The sequence below is a fragment of the Ipomoea nil genome, unplaced genomic scaffold (assembly GCF_001879475.1).
Source record: "Ipomoea nil cultivar Tokyo-kokei standard unplaced genomic scaffold, Asagao_1.1 scaffold0666, whole genome shotgun sequence".
Lineage (NCBI taxonomy): Eukaryota > Viridiplantae > Streptophyta > Magnoliopsida > Solanales > Convolvulaceae > Ipomoea > Ipomoea nil.
Genome location: NW_017617094.1, coordinates 1,153,425 through 1,179,852, shown reverse-complemented (window position 1 = coordinate 1,179,852; position 26,428 = coordinate 1,153,425). Strand labels below are relative to the sequence as shown.

Genomic DNA, 26,428 nt, shown 5'->3' with positions numbered 1-26,428 from the left:
AAAGTTATGTCATCTGGATGATATACTCATTGTTGGTATTAATGATCTGATCTAGTCTACCAAAAAAAAAATGTTAAATTACAAAATTTACATGATGGACATGAGTTAGGAGAATTTAATCGTAGGCGGCATAAAAAAATGTATGAATACTAAACGGCATTATGTTAAGCTAATCTCATTATATATATTGATTAAATTCATGGAAATTTTAACAATGATAGTAATTAATTGGCTAGGAAATTAAACCATAGGATACTAACATACGTTTATCTAATAATCGATGGAGTGTATTTTTCTAGTAGAATATGCTACAGTACGGTTATTATAAGTTTAATGCATCTAATGAATTCTACTAACTAGGTTGATTGGATATTGCATGTGTAGTCACCGAATTGAATAGATACACTAGTGGTGCCAGTCGTGAGCATTGGAAGACAATTGTAAGGGTGATAAGATATTTAAGTTATACTTGACCTAGAGTTATACTATATGAGATATCTAGTTGCACTAGAGGGTTACAACAACGCTTATTAGATATTAGAAATAAAGATTCTAAGCCCATGAGTAGACACATGTTTACATTAACTGGTCCGATCATATTATGGATATCATCAAAATAAATCGTGATAGCTAGATCCACAATAGAATCTAAGTTGATAGCCTTAGACAAGCTAAGCGCAATGAAGAGGTTGAATGGCTACGCCGCCATTTTTCAAAGGATACTCCAAGTAGGGAAAACTTATTCCTCAATTTGTATACGTCTTCCATTTCGCCTCTCTAACGAATTGAGACCTCTAATGTGTTTTAAAGTCTATGCTAATTGTGGTGTCTGCTAAAATTAAGTTGGTTGATTAGTTCTCGTCAATTTCAGAAGTTACATAGTTTAATTCCAATTTAATTTAATTTCATTCAGTAACCTCTGGTGTTAATTTCATATTAAATAAAAGGTTACAATTTGAATTTTAATTCAAATTAATTGTCATGTTGAATACTATTATTTCCAGGTTCCCTATAAATACTTGGTTATTGGCAAAATGTTTAAGCGCGTGAAGAATTCTCAGTTTTCTCTCTTGAAACTTTGTCAAAATTCCTAAAAAAAAAAATATGTGACATCGTTTCTAAAATTCTAACGTTAGTCCATGTATTATATTATGAGAAATTAACAATTTAAAGCTCTTAGCACCCTTAAGAAAAAACATTAATTTCAAGAAAAGTGTGTACGTAATACACGCAATTGTATCCTATTCTGTAATTGATTTTATTTTTTGAGATTTTTTTTTGAATAAATATTCCAACAAATGTGTCCTATTATCTATTCCAGTCTCTCAAAAACCTACAAGATACATAGATACATTTAGGAATCCACTTTTACAATTAGCATCATTATATTCTGAACCCAATACATACTAAAGGCCAATAACATGAGCACCCTTGAGTGCAAAAGGTAAACACCCCTCTTTAATAGCATAGTTAGCTTATCAGTCATTTTTGATTTATTTGATCACAATTAGCTATTTGACTTGGTTAAACATTCAATATAAATGTTTGATTAATTAACTTTTTATAACAACTTATTGCTCTAAAATGCTAAAATTTAAAAATGTATATACTCAAAGTAACTTTTTCGATAAGCTCTTTGAGAAAGTCATTTTACATGTAATCAGCTATCAGTTAATAATTAATTTACCAAACATCTCTCTACAATCAGCTAATGCTATCAACTAGTCAAGCCCACTAACCCAATCAGCTAACAACTAACAGTTATTTACCAAACACGCTCAAAATCCCTTACCTAATGTCTACAAAGAGTCACTTCACAAGAGTGTGAAATTTTTACACTGTTACGATCAAAATTTAATCTTACATCAATAAATGCGTGTAATTTATAACTCGAGAAACAACTGAATTACCCGTAACAACAGGACATGAACACCATTTTATAGCAAGATCGAATTCCTTTTATTTCCTTTGCGGTTTTTTATCATCAAATCCTTCTTCGATTGATGGGCGTATTGAAAACTCCAATTCATTATATCATTCCCTAATCTTGATTGGTTGAAAAGACCCAATTCAAGGAAGCATGCTTTGTCCCTGTCAAATTCATAATCTTAATTGTTTAAAAAGAATTGAACGCCTTTTATATAAACTCCAATTATATTACAAGCTAAGCTTAATACATTATATATTACCAATCTTTATCATCTGACTCACTTAAAAATGGGATGTGTTATATGGTGTCGTTTTTGCACCGCCCTCCAAAATTTTCCAACTTACAAGAGAATTATATTGTTGAATGTTGATGAGACCTCAAAGGCGTCCCATCACTAAGAATTATGGGTTCACAATTATGAGTATATAGTTGGATTGTATTCTTTATTGACTTAGGGTCAATATGAAAATTTAAAAAATATAGGGTCCGTTTACTACTTGAAAATTTTTTCCAACTGGAGAATTGGAGAACAGAAAATAGAAAAAATGTTTACTAGCACAGTTTTCTATTTTGAAAACAGAAAATAATTTTTTAATTTTCTAGAAAATTGGATAACTATTAAAAATTGTTTTCTGAATAGAAAATACAATCGTACCATCTATCATCTATTTCACTATAACTACATTATCACCATTATCTACTTATTACATATTTATTAATTAGTATGATTACATTCATTATCATCTTCTTTTACTTATCACCATTTAACTATCAAAGGAAAATAAAGTCAATAAAAATACTCACTCTTATTAAAGAAAAAAATGAATTATTTTGGCAAAAAATATTTTTCAAGATTTGTACTCTAAAGACGTTTTCGGAATCTCTTTCTCACACTCAATTCTATTTCTCTCTGAATGGTGTAAAACAGATGAGTTGGTTCACTATTTCTCCCTGAATGGTGTAAAACAGATGAGTTGGTTCATCATCTGTTTAATTAGTTATTATTTGAAATGAATTATCGAGCTAGACTGGACCAAACAATAAAAATATTAGCCATGCCCACAACCCACAAAATTAAGTTTTTTTTTTCTTCAACTCCTTTAGTTCAAAGTTATTACATTTAGAGAAATCTCGTATAAAATCATCTCAAATAAAAAGCGTAATGCTTTTTAACTAAAATATAATATTTTTTTATGCATCTATTTACAAAAAAGTATTACATTATAGTTATAAAAAAAAGAAGAAAGTATTACACACTTTATGCAAAATGGTCTCAACAAGATTTATTATTACAATTATCAATGCATAATTAAATATGGGTAGGGTCGGGACAAATCAAGCAATAAAAATCTATGTCTAAACTTGGCTCATAGCCCCAAAAAAAATTAAAAAGTACATATTTTTTACCAATTTTTTTACTTCAAAGTTATTATATTTATCAATTTATGTATTTATATTTATTATAATAAGTTACCCTTAAAATTATTTATTTGCGCATTTTTATCATAGTTATTGTTTATCTTTCTAACTATTATAAATTTTCATTTATAACTTTATTTTAATATAAATTATAATTATTATCATCACTAAAATTATTAGTATTTTATAATAAATAATTTTGTAATAGTTTATATTAATGAACAAGAAAAAAAATCAAAGTACAAATTTCTAAATTTTAGCCAACTAAAAACCACTGTTTTTTTTTTTTTTTTTTACTTTTGTAAAACACTGTAAAATAAAAATATTTTATGGAAAATAAGTCATTTTATAAAAAATTATTTCTTAGATTTAAAAAAAAATAAAAATTCAAGTGGACTCTTAATTAAAAAGAAAATATTTAATTCAACGTTTATTATATTTAACTCTACATTAGAGTTAAAATGTCTACCGTAATGGTTTAGTATGGTGGTATGGATGCTTTTGAGGCGATCTCATCATCTGTGTTGGAATGCATGCATGGCGGCCTAGCAAAGAGTTTAGGCCTTTCCTAAAATACTAAAAATAAAAGAATGAAAAACAATCCCAACATTATATGGGACTACTTATTGTACGTATCGATCTCCCTAATAAGTTGTGTCAAACGTTAGTGGGAAGTGGTAGCCTTAGTTACTTTGCCCTGTTTCAGCCAATCATGTGGGCCTAACACATTCAGGACCTTAATGGAATAGATGCATTGGATCTCTTATCTCCACTTAGAAAGAAACAAATTATATATAAATGGTCGTCAAGTTCCTATAAGTAAAGTACTTTCCGTGCAGCTGTGCAGTCAATCACCATTAGATACGCATAAATGCACCACAAAGTGTTTGAAAATGTATCATTACGTGTAGTGCATTTTTTTTTGGTGTGTGGTGTGTTTTGGGGTGCAGTGGTGCATTTTCGAATACTGTGTGTTGTATTTAATTTATGCATACTTGATGGTAAATACGCACCGACTGCACAGGAAGCACTGTCCGCATTTGAACCAATATATATACACACGCGCGCACGGACACACACATACACACAATATATATGCATGCTCCATAGTGTTTTTACATTTATCTAGAAAAACTTAATGGTAATGACATTTTTATCACAATAATGGTCGGTTTTACTATGTGTAGCATTTTCTAGTCATTGTCTGTTGACTCCATAATCGTGAAGATTTCTTAGCAAGTTCTAGAGTTTCTTTTCTTGTGACTAGTTTAAACTTTCTATTAAATAATGACGTGAGATACAATTTATCTTATATGATGTATCTATATATTTATGTGTTTGAACATGTACATATATACAATTGATTGAATTAATTTCTTGCACACACACACAACAAACTAAAGATGCATTTCACCATAGATTTGAGGTTTGCAATTCCTCCAATTGTGAATTCCATCCTTTACATAACCCTCAATCCAAAAGGGGGGTTTTGGGATTGGGATGAACATCCCATGATGAAGATGGCACTACTAGTAGCACTTTCCATTTTAGTCCTTGTAGCCTCCATCAAGCTCCCTCTCTCCCTCATGGTATTGGCAGCTCCATTGCAAGTCCAATTTGGGGATTTCTACTTCTCCCTCCCTCTCGCGCTCGGGCTCTTCTCCTCCTACCTCTTCCCACCGCCATTCTTTTGGTATGTTTACCTCATTTGCTTATGTATTTCTCCATGTCTGCATTCTCTTCTCTCCATTGTTAAACAGTCGCTGCGAACGATTCCCACGTTCTTTATTACATGCACAACCACCCTTGGGGCTGCAAGTTTAAGTCCTAATAATGGAAGAGCCATTGAGGAGCATCATCAGCAGGTAGGGATAGATATAGAAAATCAAGAGCTTGAAATGCTAGTTTATGGTCATCCCTAGTTAGGGTTTTACTTTACTTGCATATATGATATGATGTATGTGCTTTACACTTTACAGCTTATCTTGTTTCCTTTAGTGATCAACATATGGTCCTTATGTTGCGTTGACCATGGCAATTAACCTCGTCAAGTCGGAGGCAATAATGAAATGGTCACCATAATGAATCAGCATTGGGGATTGTGAACAATATGAAGAACTTAACATATATAATAATTTGATGAATATATACAAATATTCCTCTTATCCTCTATACTATTTATATCAATTATATATCATGTGTAATAATTTGAGTTCAAATTTCATTGCCTCATTAGCTAGCTTCTCATGATATATTCCAATTTTTTTTTTTAAATATGTAAAAAAAGCATATCAGAAACCTTATTGGGCAATTATATAACATCGAATGATATATCATGTGTAATAATTTGAGTTCAAATTTCATTACCTCATTAGCCAGCTTCTCATGATATATTCCAATTTTTTTTTTAAAAAAAAATATGTAAAAAAGCATATCAGAAACCTTATTGGGCAACTATATAACATCGAATGATTGACTCTTAACTTGTAGGGGCATGTTATATTAAATTTTTTAATTGAGTCAAGTTGTTTGATTCTAGGACCAAATTTAATTTTGATTCTAGTAAGGGGTTGTTATATCGTGAGGCTCGATTTCATGAGCTCCCACATGGAAGAGATCACTACATGTCATCTAAACACAAAGTGCTTGTCACAATAATGTGTATATATTATTATTATTATTATTGAAGAAGAAGATAAGAAAATATATGGTCGATGCATGTGCATGCAGTAATAATATTGGAAAAGATAACGGAAGTTATAATAGTAGGGGTATGTTTGTCCAAAATATTGTAAAGTACAACTTTTATAGCATAATGCATTAAAAAAAAAAAAAAAAAAAAAACTTAACAGAAAAAATGGACATAAATGAAAGGTATAACCTTCCTTCACACTTATTATATTTTTAAATAAATAAATAAATATATATATATATACACACACACACACATATACGGATCAAATGAAATTGGGTGCTCATCAAGAGATTAGAGAGCTAGGAACCAATTATAGTCGTCCATTTAAAAATATCTAATAGATCATAAATAATTTTTTTTTTTTAAATGTGGTGGCATTTTTGTAAATAATTTAAACGTTGAAGTGTAAGTAAATTGTGTTAAAAATGCAAGTAACAGTTTCATAGGGTGCAACGATAGTGAAAGTAAAATGTATTAAAAGTGCAACAATATAATATACACCAAGCAACAATATTATATTAATCAAGACCTGTCTAGACTTCAACTACCCAATTTCAAACTTCAAAAGTGATAATGTTGATAATCCCCCATGGAAGTGATACAATTGCCAAATCTCAAGCTTGAGTGTTGTAGATCCAAAAGAAAAACAAAAACAAAAAGAATGCATTTGTTTATACGCCACAACAGTTTGGCAGAAGCAAAGGTGGATGATATGTATGCGGTACTTACTTGCATGCCGGGTTTTTCAGGCCTGTCAATGATGATTTATTCAAAAAATGTGATTTTCGGAAAGGATATTAGTTATGATTCGTTGTTTAGTTTCATTTTGTTGATTATGAAGGATTCGAAGGGTTCGTCAAAGGTCAATGGAATTTGATTGGAGATTATGAATTTAAAGAGAGGAAAGATTGTTGTTAATATTATGGACAATGTGTTAATGGATGCCGAATTTGAGCAATATGTTTGCCTAAATTTTAGTGATTGAGATTGATTTTTTTTTTTTTTTTTTTTTTTTGTATATTTCTGACAGATCTTGAGCTTTTCATCAAATTATGTTCTCATGTAACCTACTGATACACATCAATATATTAATCTAAACTTCAACTACCCAATTTTAAACTTCAAAAGTGATGATGTTGATAATTCCCCATGAAAGTAGTACAATTACCAAATCTCAAGCTTGAGTGTTGTTCAGATCCAAAAGAAAAACAAATACAAAAACAAAATGAATACATCAAGGGCGAAAGCTACGATGATGGATTATGGATATGACGATGGCTAGGTTAGGCCTATGGTAGTGAGATTCATACCCAGGCGGTGATGGAGTAGTGCAGTGCTCACTTTTTTATTTGGATTGAAACATTACGTACAAATGGTACAATTGCAAGTGTTGGCAAGAAAGAACGAGTGTTGTGTGGAGGTTGAAGATGAATATTTAGTTTAAAGGGAGAGAGTTGGTTGTAAAATATTTTACATTTAAAATAAATAAATATCACTTGCCACATCATTTTAACGTGAAACCAAATCATCAAAAACAGGGAGAAATCTAGAGAAAATGTTAAATGAAAGAAATTTTGAGGGTTAATATTTCAAAATTAGGGCCGGTTCTGAGCATGTCTAACATGAGCGACCGCACAGGGTCCCCCAATTTTTGGGGGTCCCATATTTTAAAAATAAAACTATAGGTATATATAGTAATAATAGTATTTATTTTATAAAAAGAAACTTGAGCCCAAATTGCTTTAAAAACAGTATCTATATATATAAGGACAATTAGGTCAGACTATAAGGACATTACCAAAACTGCAATTCGGGGTAATTAAATTTCCTAATCCGAAATCTCAATTAACAAATTCTCAAATCTCAATTAGGCAATAGCATGTTCAGATTATAAGGAATTAAAGACATTTTCAATTTCGCAATTTGACAATTCGAAACCCTATAAACTATGTACCGGTATCCTAATAAATTGGGCAATTCCCAATTGGCAAATTCAGCAGATCGCAGAGCGCAGCTCAACTGATTCTTCAATTCTTCTTGATCACACAAACTTTCAAGTTCTAACTCCCTTAACAGGTAATTAAAATTATGTATTTTTCACAATTTTTGTTTATTGTTTTATTGACATGACTTAATAATTCTGAATTTAGAATAATATATTTAAGATTTTGTTTATTGATTATTTATTTATTTATTTATTTATAGAGTTTCTAAATAAATTCTTTTTTCTATAGGATTTTATAATTATGTCTTCTAGAAAATATTCATCTGGATTTGATAAGCGTAAAAAGAAAAGAATAATTGAGCAACTAACTCAATCTCAAAAGGGAGCTCTTGAATTTCTCAAATAGATGAGCAAAAAAATGATGTCAAGGAAAAATTATTAGATGCTAATCTTCATATAGAAGATCAAGATGATTGTGAGATTGGGAAAAATTTGAATGATAGTGTGCACAATGATGATAGGAATCACAGTGACAATGAAAATAATATGAATGATGATAGTTGTTTAGATGATGTTTGTTAGAAAGATAAACCAAGTGATTCGCTTTTATTTGACATATATGATCCAAGAAATTGGGATGCCCTTGATTCTAAATTAATAGATATTCTTGCGAAAGATGGTCCTAAAAGAGATTTATCAATAAATAAAGGTCCTAAAGATAAATTCTTTAGAAGATTTTTTCAGCATTTTACACAAGATATTTGCCAAATGGAGAGAAGTGGGATCGAGATTGGCTTGTATATTCAAAAGAACTTGACAATGTGTTTTGTTTTTGTTGCAAAATTTTTAAAAAAGGTATAGGAAAAGGTGTTATGGTCAATGAAGGTTTTAGGGACTGGGCACATCTTGGTGTTAGACTTAAAGAGCATGAAACTAGTGTAGATCGTGTGACAAATATGACAAGTTGGATGGAGTTGCGTCTTAGATTACAAAAAAAATGAGACAATTGATAAAGTGGCTCAAGAACAACTTTTGAGAGAAAAAGAATATTGTAGGCAAGTACTATTTAGGATTATTGCAGCTGTGAAGTATCTTTCTAAATATAACTTGGCATTTCGTGGAACAAATGAGAAGTTGTATGAGAATAACAATGAGAATTTTTTGGGTCTAATTGAAATGTTTGCTGAGTTTGATCCTATCATTCAAGAGCATGTTTTACGTGTTAGAAATCGTGATATTCATCATCATTATCTTAGTCATAATATTTAAAACGAATTAATACTTATGCTTGCTACTGCAATTAAAACAAAGGTCATAAAAAATCAAAAAAGCAAAATATTTTTCAGTGATTTTAGATTGTACTCCTGATGTCAGTCACCAAGAACAAATGTCTTTGATTTTAAGATGTGTGGATATATCAACATATCCAATTAAAATAGAAGAGTTCTTCTTAGAATTCTTGGTTATGAATGACACTATTGGCCAAGGTCTTTTCGAAGTATTACAAAATGTGTTGATATCACTTGATCTTGATATAGATAATGTAAGGGGACAAGGTTATGACAATGGGTCAAATATGAAAGGGAGACGTCAAGGTGTACAAAAAAGACTCTTAGCTGTAAATCGTAGAGCATTTTATACTCCTTGTGGTAGTCATAGTCTTAACTTGACTTTATGTGACGTTGCAAACAGTTGTGGGAAAGCAAGAGATTTCTTTGGAGTAGTGCAACGTATTTACACAATATTTGCTAATTCCACAAAGAGGTGGCATATCTTGAAAAGTAATTTAATAAATCTAACTCTTAAGCCATTGTCATCTACTCGATGGCAAAGTCGCGTGGAATGTGTCAAAGCAATTAGATATCAAGTCAGTGATATTCGAGAAACCCTACTTCAAGTGGCAGATACAGACAGTGATTCTAAAATTCAAAGTGAGGCAAGATCTTTAGCTACAAATGAGCTTAGTAACTTTGAATTTTTGCTAGCGACAGTCATTTGGTTTGAAATCTTATATGCGGTTAATTTAGTTAGCAAGCAATTACAAACAAAAGATATGCTTCTTGATGTTGTTATTAATCAAATTAAAGGGTTAATTAGTTTCTTTCTTCAAGAACTATAGAGAAAATGGTTTTTCTAGTGCCATGGATAGTGCAAAGAAAATTGCCAATGAATTAGAAATTGAGCCAGTATTTCCTCAAAAGCGAAAAATTCGCAGAAAAAGACAATTTGATGAGAGTGTTGATGACATTTCATTATCACCCGAGGAATCTTTCAGGGTTCATTATTTTTTATACATTGTAGATCAAACTATTATTTCATTGACCCAAAGATTAGAGCAATATGAAGTATATGAAAGAACTTTTGGTTTTTTGTTTAGTTCTGACAAGTTACAATCGATGACTGATATCAATTTGAAGTCTTGTTACACTTGTTTAGAAGCAGCTCTTAAGAGAGATGATCAGTGTGGTGATATTGATGGAAATGAATTGTATGTGGAGCTAAAATTGCTTAGAGAGATTTTATCAAAAGAAAAGATAGGTGCACTGAGTATATTGAATTCATTGAAACAGATGGGTTGTTTTCCAAATGCGACTATTGCATATCGAATATTATTGACTATCCCAATTACTGTTGCATCTGCAGAAATGAGTTTTTCGAAGTTGAAATTGTTGAAATTTTACTTACGATCAACTATGTTGCAAGAGAGACTCAATGGATTAGCTTTAATCTCCATTAAAAATGAGTTTTTGGAAGAAGTTGATATCAAAAGTTTGGTAGATGATTTTGCGTCTAAATGTGCACGGCGCGTGTCACTTTTTAAATAAAATTTTAGATGTATTTTTTATGCAATGTTTATATGTTGATACAACTTTTTGAACATCGTAACTATTATTTATATATAGAAATTACTTATGAAAAAAGGGCCAAAATTATGATACTGTACAAGGCCCCAATTTTTATTGGAATGGCACTGTTCAAAATAAATCTTAGGGAAAAGTATCAAATTGGCCCCCTAAGTCAAGTGGATAGTGCAATTGGGTCTCTTAAGTGAAAAAAGCTTCATTCAAGTCCCCTAAATTGATAAAATTGTTCAATTAAGTCCGATATGACTTGTTTATCAGGTTAAATCGATATGGTGCTGACACGTGTCTTTCTTATTTTATTTTTTTTAAAAAAATATTTTTTATTTATTAAAAATATTATTTATTATTAATTAATTAATTAATTAATTAAAATAATAATAATAATAATTTTAAAAAATTAAAAAGAAAAAAGAACAGCAACCGGCTGTCCGCGTTGGACAGCTGGTGGCTGTCTTCCTTCTTCACGGACACCCGTGGCCGTCCGGCCATGGCCATGGCCGTCTTCTAGATCTGGACGAGGGCTACGGCCTTGGCCGCCGCCCTCGTTCCAAATGGAGGGGACTGGAACGATCCCCTCCGTCTGGAACGAGGGCGGCGGCCAAGGCCGTAGCCCTCGTCCAGATCTAGAAGACGGCCTTGGTCGTCTTCCTTCGTCGGTCATGGCTTTCTTCCTTAGACGGCAGTGAAGAAGGAAGACAGCCACCGGCTGTCCGGCGCGGAGCCGCGGACAGCCTGTGACTATTTTTTTTTTTTTTAAGTTTTTTAATTATTATTATTATTTTAATTTATTTATTTATAATAAATAATATTTTTAATTTTTAATAAATAAAAAATATTTGTTTTAAAAAATAAAATAAATAAAAATGACACGTGTCAACACCATATTGATTTAACCTGATAAACAAGTTATATTGGAATTAATTGAACAATTTTACCGATTTAAGGGACTTGAATGAAGCTTTTTTCACTTAGAGGACCCAATTGCACTAAACTCGACTTAAAGAGCTAATTTAACACTTTTCCCTAAATCTTATTTTATCTCAAAACACTTGGGAGTAATATATGGGCTAAACAAAACAAAACAAAACAAAAAAACAAAAACAAAAACAAAAACAAAAAACCAAATTACGAACCGACTCAGACGAAAATGTTACCTCCTCAAACCCTCAATGGAATGCTCAGGTCACAGTGATAGAGACAGAGATGGTGGAGATGGCGAAAGCTTTGAGCAGCGGAACGATGGATAGGATTTCCGATAGACTATCGCAGCTTGATAATCTTTACTTCCCACGCGCCGTCCAGTCGTCGGCCGCCACGCCTTCCCACCGGAAGTCCCTCCTCCTCGACCTCCTCTCTCGCGATGTCCCCCTTTTCTTAGGTATTCTTCAACATATCCGTGTCTCAATTCTGCTTTCGTTTTAACTAAGATGCTGGACTAATTTCATTTCTAAAATTTTTTAAAAGTTTGTATATGCTGCTGAATTAGAAATTGTCTGAGTTAGGTATCCGTTTTCTGATCCTTACGGTGTTTGCTTATGTTGAATTGCTTGAACTTAGAGCGCTATGGATCACTTTTGGCAGAGGAAGAGCTTAAAGAATTTGACGTGTTAAAGGATGATTATGAAATCAATTGGCACCTAAACCATCTGCTTAGTGTGATTAGCCCAAGTCAGGAGGAATTGAAGTCCAGATCAGTGAAGATTAAGAACCGGAGGCGGGCATATTTGGACAAGTTGATTAGTGGCGGGCAATACTTCTCGGAGGATGCAATGAGGGAAAGGGAGCCGTATTTGCACCATGAGTATGTGGGGAAGTTTCAGGATCCCAGTGGGAGGAGCATGGCAAGGCCTGGGGAGCGATGGTCAGAGACACTGATGAGGCGGTCAGAGGAGGCGATGCTGGTGGAGAAAATCAGGAATGAGCAGCAGAAACGAGGCGTGGCTCAAAGTGATTGGATAGGGTTTGGAAGGGATATGGAGGAGGAGGAGGAAGAAGAAGAGGAAGAGGAAGAAGAAGAAGAAGAGGATGATGAAGATGAGAAGGAATTGGAGTTGGAAGAAGAAGGGGAAAAGGATGAAAAGCAAAATCCAAAGGACACCATGGAGAATGGACCTGAGGTAATTGCTGCATATTAAGTTCTCTTGAATAAATGCTGCCTTTGGAGCTGTTGCCATTTACTTTTCCTAGCAATTAACTTGCCCACAGAAGGCGAAATCCCTCACCCGGGTCGCCCTACACCCCGGCCCGACAGGATTTGTCCAGGTGATAAATCACGGTGACTCAGCCACCTATTTGGTGGAGGACCAGTGTCTGACTGCCCGGTGCCCACCAAAAACCCACCACATTGAGTGTAACTCCCACACTGTGGTTGTCAAGCTCGATCCCGTGTCCTAGCTATTGACTGATAGTTTAGATTGTTGCATTTTGCATGGCTGTAGTACTGTCCCACTTGGAGCATAAGTTCTAAATTGTGTGTGTTCATTCTAATGTCCAACATTTTTTTTTTTTTTTTTACTTCCACTTCCTGAACATGCCTATTGTTCTTTTGAACCAGATACATACCTTTAGGGACAAATTTTAGCATTTAATTAAGAAGAATGCAACTATGCAAGCTTTCCCTTTTCTACATTTTTCCAGTATTTTAAGTTACGCTTTCAACCAGCTTGGTTGGCGTGAGTGGCCGTGCACTCTCATCCCTCAAGAGAGGTCAGGAGTTCGAACCCCCTCTCGTATGGAAAAACCAATATGTTGGGCCAGCCCGGTGTGAATGGGGATTAGTCTGAGTGTGGTACGGGCTTAAAGGTGTCTCCTACAGTTAGGGCCTGCTCAAGACACCTCATGTTCTGACAAAAAAAGTCACACTTTCTTCTTGGGGGGTTATTTGTAAATATGGATATTCTATTATCTATGTACTATGTGATTGTAGTATTTATATCAGTTCTTGCCTCTTGCATATTAGGTTTGATGCTTTCTTTCTGAAATTGGAGCTTAGTTATTCCTATTCTTATTTGTTCTTCCTTAAACTCTCCAGATACACGCAAACAATCCTGAAGGCAGCAACAACCTCCCATACGCAACCGCAATACCTGCTGAGATGGAGAGCTTGTCTGTGGAGGATATGCAAGACCGAATGGACCAGTTCACGTACATCATGCAACAGAAATTTTTATTAGGCGAAGATAACTTGGATTACTCAAAAATTGACGATGACGAAGCCTTGGATGATCATTGGATAAAAGAAGCAAATTATGATGCTGAAGAGAAGTACTTTGACGACATCTGAAAGAAGGGCGGGCTACACACAGGCAGTCTTCAGTGTACATTTCAATTGAACGCTTTCACATCTTGCACACTGACTGCTTTGTTTTCAATTCTCAGGCAGCTCTTCGTTTTGCTTACGCCAGAGGTTGCTGTTTGTAATGTAAATTAACTAGTTGGAATCAGGTAATCTTCTTTCAACGAGGTTTGGTATGAATAGTAGTTGGATGCCTGAATAGAGTTTCTCAATCAGTTCTGGGTTGAATATTAGCAGTGTTGGATCCTCTTGGAGAAACCCCCTCCCCTAAACCACAGGATCTTTGGTAACAGTGAATGGCATTGCATAATCTGCACCATATTCTCAGCTATGTTTTCAATGGGAACAGAATATGATAAAAACAGATAACAAATGTAGACATGTAAGTGAATTCAATTGCGATAAATTTTTTATCAGTAAAGGATTTCGATACAATTTTTTCTAGTTAAGAGATTCAATTGCGCTATTTAATGAACTTAGTCTTATTATATTTTAGCATTTATCCTTACAAGAATTGATAGTAGGCCTCTAAGATTGAAAGAAGGGAATTCATGTTAACCTAGCCTTGAGTATTAAGAGTTGTATTTGATTAAATATTATCATGTGTCATAATGTACATTATAGTTGACTGGTTGAGGTAGAACTGAGGAGTTGTGTTATAGAAGTAGGAGATTTGACTAAATATCTTATGATTAATGGCAGATAAGATGATCAGGGAACACATGGGTTGACTATGTCTTTTTTTTTTTTTTTTTTTTTTTTTTTTTTTTTTTTTTTTTTTTTAGCTCATATCCAATTGATCCTTTTGGATATTAGTGTGACAACATATTTTATGCAAAAACTTTGAGATGGATGGGTTGTATGACAAGGATGAAATAATTCTATTTTATTCAATAATCATATATATCTAAGGTTTTATCCCTTCAAAGTTTTGTATCCTCAACTATGAAGGTGACATTACTGAATTGGGCATTTATTCTTTTTCTCAAAAGAATATATTCCAATCTACGTGATAAAAATAATTAAAACAAGGTTGGAGTTAATTACTTCAAAATAAGAACAGCACTCAAGTAAGGCAAATTATGCGGTGCATCCGTATGCACCATACAGATGCAAAAACAATGTCGTTTTATTAAAAACGCGTGTCTCACTTTAAAAATAATAATTCAGTTTCGATTCCCAGCAACAACATATGAACTAAAATTCCAGAATCGATGAACTACAATTCCATAATCAATGAACTAAAATTCCAGAATCTAATCTATGAACTAAAAATTTCAAAATGAATGAACTAAAATTCTAGAATCGATGAACTAAAATTTCATAATCGATGAACTAAAATTTCATAATCGATACTAAAATTCCAGAATCTTTGAACTAAAATTCCAGAATGAATGAACAACATAATGCTGTTGAGGGGAATCAAACCTGATTTTTTTTTTTTTTAAGTGGGATGTGCGTTTTTAATAAAACGACGTCGTTTTTGCATCCGTATGCACCATGCATGGTGCATACGGATGCACAACGTAACTATCTACCCGAGTGAATTGAACGACCCCCGGCCCATGCGGATCAAGCGCAATTGTTATACCGTGCACCGCTATGTGCGCCCCGCGTCTTACAAAATGACGTCGTTTTGGTGCATTGTTAAAAAAAAAAAAATCTGTTTCAAATACACAAACTTATAACAGAATATACAGAAACTCATAATTGAATACGCATAATCTAACATGATACATAATACATAGTAACTCTTAATTGAATACACAGAAACTCTCAACTAAATACACATAAACTCTTAACTGAATCTACATAAACTTTTAACTGAATACACATAAACTCACAACACAATACATAAAAACTTTTTACTGAATACACATTATGAATTTTGTCCGTTTGGACGGACGGAGTGAACATCAGCAATTGAAACGTGCGCGTTTTGTGCCTGAGTGCACATAGCATGGTGTACGATATAAATTGCCGATCAAGCGCCTCCAACAACTTTGACTCCGTGTTACATGAGCATATTTAAGCCGAGATCATCATTGGCCAAGCTCACTAGCTGAGCCCATGCCCTAGCCGATTCCAAATTCGAACCTTGGGTCACGCTCAGGGCCACCTTGGGCTTGCTTCCCTTAGACTCCACTTCCCCCTTGAGTCTTCTTGGGCAAAAGTGTAATATCCCCATCACTAGGTTTGTCAACTTATATCATACCAAGTATATTGAATTTGGTAGAGAATCAACTATCTTTTTTGTAATCCAGCGTTACTTATGTAATATGAATTTAGAGGTGATTAACTATAGATTTACATTGATTTAAAACATTAATAGTTAAACGAAGAATTTTTTTAAAACTATTCAAGCTAAACTCATTGGAGTTTCCTTTCAAAAAAAAAAAAAAAAAAAAAAAAACTCATTGGAGTTTTTGAAAGTCACGTTCAACAAGTTAATTGATACAATACCTACTTTAAAAGTTCAGCTCTCGATCTTTAATAAATTCAATAATGTATAAAAGTAATATTTATCCTTATAGATCATCATTATTTGTCTGAAATGATATAGTCATTAATTTTAAAAAGATTAATGAAGAGGATTAGATGCATAATTCACAGAATTGGTTGCAGAGCTGTTACAGAAGCTAGAGAGGAAGAAGATAACTAAACTCTAACAAGATTTTTAAATTTGCCATTAGTGTCATATGCAGGTAAACAATCTATTTATAAGGATTAAACAAATAAAGCATCAAATGGTCTCGTAGCTCAGTTGGTTAGAGCGTTGGTCTTATGAGCCGAAGGTCGCGGGTTCGAGCCCCGCCGGGACCATATATACCCTTTCTAATTTCTACTATATCAGAAAATTCGAGGGATGATGACTCTTTTATACCCACAATTTGGTGGTTTACTCTTTTGAATGTTTTGCCATACATGATTTACATCTCCTTTTATATTTTATCAAAATGAACATTTACCAATGATCCATGCCTTGATTTATTGTATAATTTTTCATACATAATTTACATCTTCTTTTATATTAATCATTTATTATATAATGTATATACACACATGCAGTAGTACTGTAGTAGGCATCTAAAATTGAAAGAACGTGTAAGATGGGTTTAGAGTTGATTAATGAAAAATTTACATCACATTAGTATGTTTATAACGCAGTTAATGTCAAGGAATTGATCGTGATTTTGAACTTGTTCTTTCCATGACCCATCTTAATTGAAATGAGACGAAAGATCATTGCTTAAAGTAGGAATCACTAAAATTTAGTTAATTCGTTTGAGTTAGAAATTGATTTAGATATATACATTAAACGTATTGCATAATGCTCTATTACTCTTGTTTAGTAAATGGCGTTTTGGTTATTAAAAAATCAATATACTTGATTACTTTAACGGTTTGCCTTAGTATCAAAATGCAAATAAATAAATAAATAAATAAAGGTTTGATAACTAAGTTTGATATCTTTTCAAACTTAAAAATGTTAAAATTTAAAATGCTACTTAAACTACCATTTTGAGTTGACATTTTGAAAAAAAAAAGTTTCTTCTCTCCAAAATGCCCCTACATTAAGAAATCATAATAAACCACCAATTCACATGTGAACCTTTTATCTCACAAATATTTGTAGACAATACAAATTAAACTCTAAGGAGTGTCTGGTTGGATGGAAAACATTTTTCATGGAAAATGATTTCTTAAAAGTGAAGGAAAATGTTGTTTGGTTGGATGGAAAACATTTTCTATTGGAAAAATTCCTCAAACTTGAGGAAAATGAATTCTTTGTAAATGGGTGGGATTTTGTTTTCCATATGGATTGGGAAGAAAAATAACATGAATGTATCGTTTTACCCTTATGAAAGTTTATTAATTACATAGGCACCTATTTATTCATTCATATTTTTAAAGGCATATTGGTCTTTATATTCATTATTCCTTATCTTACTAAACCCAACCAAACAATGAAATCCATATTCCCAGTGATTTCTTTTCCACCAACCAAACAATTGAATCAATTTTCCATGAAATTTCAATTCTATTTCCTTTCAAATATTTTCCAGCGAACCAAATGGGCTGTAAAAGTTTGAGTCTCACGACTCCAGAGAGTCCTCTTTTCTTCACAATCAATGTGGCACAAATACAAGGGGAGCTTAGATGCAAGCTTTCCATATGTTTTGTTTATATACTTAATTTTAATTTTTATTGTTATATAATAATAATAATAATAATAATAATAATAATAATAATCATAATAATAATAATCATAATAATAATAACAATAATAATAACAATAATAATAATAATAATAATAATAATAATAAGAAGAAGAAGAAGAAGAAGAAGAAGGCTTGACTTGTGTGCACCTCAACTTTGTAACATTATATCTCTCTTAAAATTCTTAATGCTCATTTGTTCAACTCCATTTTATCTTGTGAAATTGATGTTACAACGCTTGTAGCATCTTTTTTCATCATGGGAGACTGATGCTCCTAACACCTTTGTTTATCTCTCTATTTTATCTTGGGAGACTGCTACAATACGCCTAACACCTTTATTCAAATATATTTGTAATGTTAAACATCAATTATATAATATTAATAGTTTTGTAGCTCGGTTGATTAGAGTGTTGGTCTTATGAGCCGAAGGTTGCGGGTTCAAGCCCTGTTGGGACTATCATATCTAACATATATATATAATCGACTTGACTAAAAAATATGTCACAATCCATATTAGTTAAATTCAATTTCTTTTTTCCATCTGAAAGACTGATGCTCCTAACATCTTTGTTTATCTACATTTTATCTTGGAAGACTAACACTATAATACACTTAACACTTTTGTTCATCTTGGGAGACTGACGATACAATGTTTCTAGCACCTTTGTTTATATTCATTTTAACTTGAGAGATTGACACTACCACGTTCCTAACACTCTTGAAAGGTTGTGAATAAATTTTATGAAAATGTGTGCATAACACGACTTAAATTTTATTCTTTGAACTATCCGTTCCATTTGCTTCTACTTAAATAAATTTCCTACATCAAGGCAATCATTATTAGTCAAAGTTGATAAGGTCATTGACTTTGAGAAGACTAATGAAAAGGATTCAATGGTTCACGAGCAGAAATTAGTTACAGAGTTGTTATATTAGTTAAAATTACTGTTTTATTCAAATAGATTTCTAATTTTAAACATCAATTATGTATTATTAATGGTCTTGTAGCTCAGTTGGTTAGAGCATTGGTCTTATGAGCCGAAGGTTGCGGGTTCGAGCCCCGTTGGGACCATTTTACCTAGTATATAATATACATATAATCAACTAGACTGATGGTAGTGGGTTTGAGTCTCAACATTTATAACGTCACGCTTTCCATATGTTCTTTTTATTATATACATAATTTTTATTTTTATTGTTATATAATAAATAGGAGTAGTTTTTTTATATACATAATTGTTATATAATAAATAGTTTTTTTATATACATAATTTTTATATAATAAATGTTATCATTGTTGGAATTCGAGCAAGTAATTGCTCAAATTAATAGTTAATGTGTAGATGTACGCATGCGGTGCTGTAATTTTAGATATTTTTATATATCATTGTTTATGATTTTTATAAATTTGGCAAATGCGCTCGTTCTCTAGCAACTTAGTTATAGTAATAATCAATTGCAATCCTAATTCATTTGTATAAAGGATATATAGCAATTTTGTCATTTTGGGAAAAGAATGTAATATCATCGATTGTATTAACACATTATTGAAAACCTCTTTGTAGACGGCATTGGTAGTCGCAACACAATCTTGTCCATCCTTGTATAGAGCTAACACCTTCAGGCCATCAGGATGGGTGACTCTGGAGAAAATCACGTACAATTGTCCGTGATTAAAGACCGGTCTTTTTAGCAATAACCCAATGTGAGTTAGTGTTAGGCCTTGACTTTGTTGATAGTCATGGCATATGCAAGCACCAACGGGATTTTTTACGCTGGAACTTGAAGGGCAATCTTATATCAAAAGGACTGAGAGACATTCGGGGGATAAGAACTTCGGTTCCTGTGTCCCAATAACTATTCTTGCTTAGACAATGTGATTTACAAATCTTGTGATGATGAGTCGCGTCCCGTTGCAAAGGCCAAGAGAATGATCTATGTTCCGCAATAACATAACAGGTGCACCAACCTTTAATGTCAATGGATAATTATGAAGACCCGACAATATCAAACTATTTAAAAATTCAGGAATGTGTACTTCTGATAGATTTTCACTGTCTGATTATGCCTTACACAAAGAATCTCAACTTAAATATATTCGTCATTCTGCAATATTCATCAAAACACCAAAAATATTATTTGATAACTCAGCAATTTGCTCCGAACTGCTAAAAACTAAAACATCACATATACATTTTGTGGAAAAATAAGATTAATCTTTCCTAAAACCCCATAATAAATAAATAAATTTAAAAAACTAAAATAAGAAGCCATTATTAAGACTTCTCAAAATTGATAAAAAAAAATGCTCATCCACTGAATACAACCAAAAGTTATGTTGCATGGAATTTAAAATAAAAGTTGTTATATTCTAAACAAAAGAATAAAAATGTTTTTTGAATATATAACAATTAAAATGTTTGAGTATACAATTCTACTCATTTTCATGTTTATTTTCTGAAAAATGAACCAAATACACAAAGACATTTTCTGAATAATAAATCAAATACAAAAAAGACAATTTTCTGTTATGTAGCCAAACATCGAAAAGAAAACTGTTTTTGAAAATATGACTCATTTTTCAGAAATTATTTTCCTACTTTCCAAACGAACTTTAATACATGTACAAATAATTTGTTAATTTTCATTTTAATTATTACATAATGACCATGTTTGATTATTGAGGCAAAATTTAACAAATTCGCCATTTTAACGTTTTGTTTTTAATCAAAACATCAAAAATATTATTTAATAACTCCGCAATTTGCTCCAAACTGCTAAAAACAAAAACAACGCATATACATTTTGGGAAAAGATTAAGATTAATCTTTTCCCAAAACCCCTAATAAATAAATTAATTAATAAAATAATAAATTAATTAAAATTAATAACTTAATAAATTGATTAATAAATTAATTTATATAAAAAAAAAAAAAAAACTAAAATAGGAAGCCATTAATGCTTTTTATATAAGAGCCTTTTGGCTTCTCAATACTTGCCCACATTGATGGGCAAGCAATTATGTTTGGAAGAGGAACATTACTCTTATATAGAGGAGCTCAAGAGCCCCTCTTTCCAAACATTTTCGATGTGGGATTAAAATGATCTCACACCATTTACAAAGGGCAGCCCGTCTAGCTCCCCTTTGTCTTTTTTTTTTTTTTTTTTTTTTTTAATTTTAATTTTATTTGGTCTATAATGTTGTTTTGATTATTATTATATTATTAATTATTAATATCATTATTATTGTAATTTTATTTTATTATTACATAATAATAATATAAAAATTTCCTATTATTACATAATTGTAATTATACTATAATTATGGTAATGGTAAGTTTGATTACCATAATAATTATTAGTTAATTATAATATTATTTGTGTAATTATTAGCTTAATTACCATAATAATTATTAGATTCATATAGTAATAATTTGGGAGATATAAAAATGCTTTTCTTTGGATATATAAAAATTAAAATGTTGAAGAATACAATTTTACTCATTTTCTTGTTCATTTTCTAAAAAATGAACCAAAAACACAAAGACATTTTCTGAAAAATGAATCAAATACACAAAGACAATTTTCTGTCGTGAAACATTGATAAGAAAATTGTTTTCTGAAAAATAACTCATTTTGCAGAAATTATTTTCCCACTTTCCAAATGAATTTTAATATCCATACAATTAATTTGTCAATTGCCAAACAAACTTTAATATCCATATAATTAATTTGTTAATTGCCATAATAATTATTAGATAATAGGCTTGCTCGATTATTGAAAAATTCACCAAAATTTTAACAAATTTACCATTTTAACATTTTTTTAATCAAAATGTCAAAAATATTATTTAATAACTCCACAATTTGCTCCAAACTGTAAAAAAAAAAAAAAAAAAAAAAAAAAAAAATCATATACATTTTGGAGAAAGATTAAGATTAATCTTTTCCCAAAACTCCCTAATAAATAAATTAATTTTGAAAAAACTTAAAATAAGAAGTCATTAAGGCTTTTTATATAAAAGTCTTATGGCTTCTGATACGGCAGCTACCGCAACTAGTGATACCGCAGGCAAAGCTGATTATGGGAATAGGGAAGAAGTGGTCATGCATGATGTTGAATCTCGCAAGTCAAAGCGCATGAAAAAGCCTCCAGCGCGATTTCAGGATTATGTGATGCATTGAATTGTTCTTTTCATTATTATTCGATTTTATTGTTATGTTAACGTACATTTACGTGCTTTCCTAGAAAGTAGCATTTTCATTACCATACTGTAGTATTTATATCTGTATGAGATATGATCTCAGGGAACGAATATAATATATCTTCTCAAGTCTTATTTTCTCTACTCTCTTCTATCTTTAATTCTGGGAGTTTACCCTTGCTCGAAAAGGGGCCTCTTGATTCAACTTTCGGGTTGTATCACTGGTGCTCTTGTTGAGAGTCACCCTTAACCGCCAAAGCATTGAAAAAAACCAACAGACTCTTAATTCACAAACCTCACCTTCAACATGTCAGACAAAGCAGACACCCAATTAGATTTTCAGACTCTACAAAAAATGTTTGAAAACCTCCAAACCCAGCTCAGTGAGCAGATGGCCACGCAGGAAGCCAGGTTACAAGGGCAAATAGGAGAGCAAATTAATTCATTGGCTGCCGCCATGGAGGCACGACTGCAAGTTACCGCTGGAGTTGGCTCACCTCCTGCCCAACCATCCATGAATCACGGACGGCCTCCCGACGAAGCTAACCAAACAACACGGGTGGTAAGGAATGAGATTGTTGCAACCGGGCCTCCAGCTCCCCGTCTCCATACTATGAAGTTAGATATTCCTAAATTCAATGGAGAAGACCCCCACCAGTGGATATTTAACATCCAAGAGTACTTTGACTTTCACAAAGTTCCAGAGGACCAACGCCTACAGATAGCCGGGTTCAGTCTAGAACGAGAAGCGTCCGAGTGGTATCGCTAGACACGAAGGAACAACTTAATATTTGGTTGGCATGACTTCTTGGAGAAAGTACAACACCGATTTGGAACACACCATTTTGAAGATTATCAAGCTGACTTGGCCAAATTGACTCAGAAAGGGTCTGTAGCAGAATTCCAAACGGAGTTTGAAAAACTCATGAACAAGGTAACTGGAATCCAAGAACCTTTATTAGTTTCTTTTTTCGTTGGTGGGTTGAAGCCGAACTTGTGTCGAGAGATGTTAATTGCTAAGCCCCAATCACTCTTGGAAGCATTCAAATTAGCCCAAGCATTCGAAGTGAGACATGAGGAGATCGTACGTGATAGCCGCCCAACTAACAGGGGTTGGAATTATAAAACCACCTTCCCGGTACGTGATAGTCCGGCGGGTAACGGTGGCCAGGTGTCCGTAACTCAACTCTCTTCGTCCAAAGGGCTTCTGCCAACCCCTTCTCCAGCTAACAAAGGTGCTGCAGCTTCTACTATTCCGATTCGTCGAATGAGTGCAGCCGAGGTCCATGTTCGGAGAGAAAAGGGCCTTTGCTTTTACTGTGATCAAAAATATTCTCCTGGCCATAAGTGCAGGAGAAGCCTACATTTGTTGATTGGAGCAGATGATGGCGGTGAAGATGGAAATGATCTCGGGGAGTCTGACACCGCTCTTGAGGAATCGCTTGCAGATGAGGAAATTACCGGTGATATCTCGGCATTGAACACATTGGCTGGCCAAGGTAACCCACGCTCTTTACGATTATGGGGAGATATCAACAGACAAAAATGCTTGGTGTTGATTGATAGTGGAAGCACCCATAACTTCATTAAACCCTCTATCGTTGAGATGCTTCAACTACCCATTCAACCCATTAAGCCCTTTCAAGTTTATATTGGCAATGGTGATACTCTGTTGTGCCGGCACTATTGTCCAAATGTTACAATTGTTTTGCAGGGGACTACATTTCAGATTGATCTGCATGTTCTCCCTATTGCTGGTCCCGACGTAGTTCTAAGAATTCTTTGGTTGCAGAGTCTAGGAACAGTGGCACATGATTATGCAAAGTTGACCATGAAGTTCAAATACAATAACACCATGGTCACGTTAAAAGGCGAGACATCATTTGAACCCCAACCGATTTCTTTTTCCCGGTTAGAGGCCATGGTTGACTCACAACAGGTGGATTGCGTATTTGCTCTCTATCAACTTACTCCAGAAAATAATACAATCCCCGCGGCCCCAGAAAATCCACCTACTTTAATCATACCTACTAACCTTCCTGATCCCTTTCGCTCTCTCCTACAAGAATTCTCCCTTTTGTTTGTTCCGCCTACAACCTTACCTCCTAAGCGCCAATTTGACCATCAAATCCACCTCTTACCCGGTACTAACCCCATCAATGTTCGCCCTTACCGATACCCACATTGTCAAAAGAATGAGATGGAGAAGTTAGTGCATGAAATTTTAGAACAGGGTATTATTCGCCCAAGTCGGAGTCCTTTTTCCTCGCCTGTTTTGCTAGTTCGAAAGAAGGATGGCACGTATAGATTCTGTGTTGACTACCGAGCATTGAATGCAGTAACAGTTCGGGACAATTTCCCCATTCCTACGGCTGATGAACTATTTGATGAGTTAGGCAGAGCTACGGTTTTCACCAAATTGGACTTACGTGCAGGATATCACCAAATCCGCGTCACTCCGCGTGATGTTTACAAGACGGCTTTTAGAACGCACGAGGGACACTATGAGTTCTTAGTCATGCCTTTTGGTTTGACTAACGCACCGTCCACTTTCCAAGCAGCTATGAACACCATTCTAGCGCCATTCCTGCGCAAGTTTGTTACAGTATTTTTTGACGACATCTTGATCTACAGCAAGACGCTCAGCGAACACCTTGGACACCTACAACAGGTTTTATCTAGCCTACTCCATCATGAATTTTATTTGAAATTCTCCAAATGTAATTTTTGCCAGCACTCATTTGAATATCTTGGGCATATTATCACTGATGGCGGCATCCAAGTGGATCCCAACAAAATTGCTGCTATCACTTCATGGCCTACCCCGGAGACTTTGCGTCAACTACGGGGGTTCTTGGGACTCGCAGGATATTATCGGCGATTTATCAAGGGGTATGCTACTATTGCAGCGCCCCTTACTGATTTATTACGCAAGGATAATTTTTCCTGGTCCAGTGAGGCTGAACTAGCTTTCTGTTATCTCAAGACTGTATTGTCTGAAGCCCCGGTTTTGAGTTTACCAGATTTTGAGCAACCTTTTGTGCTTGAAACTGATGCTTCGGAAATCGGTATCGGGGCGGTCCTCATGCAGCATGGTCACCCCCTTGCCTATTTCAGCAAAAAGATTGGCCCTCGAATGCAAACCGCTTCTGCTTATATTAGGGAGCTTCATGCTATGATAGAAGCCGTGTTCAAATGGCGACAATATTTTTTGGGTACTTCTTTCACCATCCGGACTGATCACAAGAGTCTTAAAGATTTGTTTCATCAAACAATCTTAACCCCAGAGCAACATAAATACATCCACAAGTTAATGGGTTTTGATTTTCAAATTGAGTACAAACCAGGCAAGGACAATTCTGTTGCGGACGCCCTGTCTAGAGTTTCTGAGAAACCAGTAGTCCTGATGATGGCTAGTATACCAATTCCAGATTTTTTTGCCATATTACAGCAGGAAAATGATATTTTGGAAGATCTACGTGATTTACAGAACAAGTTTGATACCGGATGCCTTTCTGCTGATTTTGAACGAAAAAATGGTGTTTTATTTTATAAGCACCGTTATTATCTTAGCCCGAAATCATCTCTAATTTCTGACTTGCTCCATGAGTTTCATTGCTCACGGATGGTAGGACATGCGGGAATCAAACGCACACTGGTAAAATTGGCTGCTTTTTTTTTATTGGCCAAACATGCGAAAAACTGTGGAAGATTATGTCTCATCTTACCTCATCTGCCAGCAAACGAAATACCTCACCAAGGTACCTGCAGGGCTCCTCCAACCTCTGCCTATTCCAGAACAGGTATGGAATGAACTTACCATGGACTTTATCGTGGGATTACCAACATCTC

At 33.5% G+C, this 26,428-nt stretch overlaps 2 protein-coding genes and 2 non-coding genes across 4 annotated transcripts; all 4 read left to right on the top strand.

Annotated features, from left to right (window-relative positions):
• The first annotated feature begins 10,130 nt into the window (after positions 1 to 10,130).
• LOC109174846 (zinc finger MYM-type protein 1-like) lies at positions 10,131 to 10,814 on the top strand. The gene has a single exon (XM_019324074.1). It carries the CDS (start codon positions 10,131 to 10,133, stop codon positions 10,812 to 10,814), a length of 684 nt encoding a protein of 227 aa, XP_019179619.1.
• A 1,150-nt stretch (positions 10,815 to 11,964) lies between these two features.
• On the top strand, positions 11,965 to 14,406 carry LOC109174804 (coiled-coil domain-containing protein 97). Its single transcript, XM_019324041.1, has 3 exons — positions 11,965 to 12,231; positions 12,411 to 12,970; positions 13,885 to 14,406. The coding sequence occupies exons 1-3, from the start codon at positions 12,057 to 12,059 to the stop codon at positions 14,134 to 14,136; spliced, it is 987 nt and encodes a 328-aa protein (XP_019179586.1). The 5' UTR covers positions 11,965 to 12,056; the 3' UTR covers positions 14,137 to 14,406.
• A 2,491-nt stretch (positions 14,407 to 16,897) lies between these two features.
• On the top strand, positions 16,898 to 16,971 carry TRNAI-UAU. The gene has a single exon. It is a non-coding gene; the product is annotated as a tRNA-Ile (tRNA).
• A 2,398-nt stretch (positions 16,972 to 19,369) lies between these two features.
• TRNAI-UAU lies at positions 19,370 to 19,443 on the top strand. The gene has a single exon. It is a non-coding gene; the product is annotated as a tRNA-Ile (tRNA).
• The last annotated feature ends 6,985 nt before the right edge of the window (positions 19,444 to 26,428 follow it).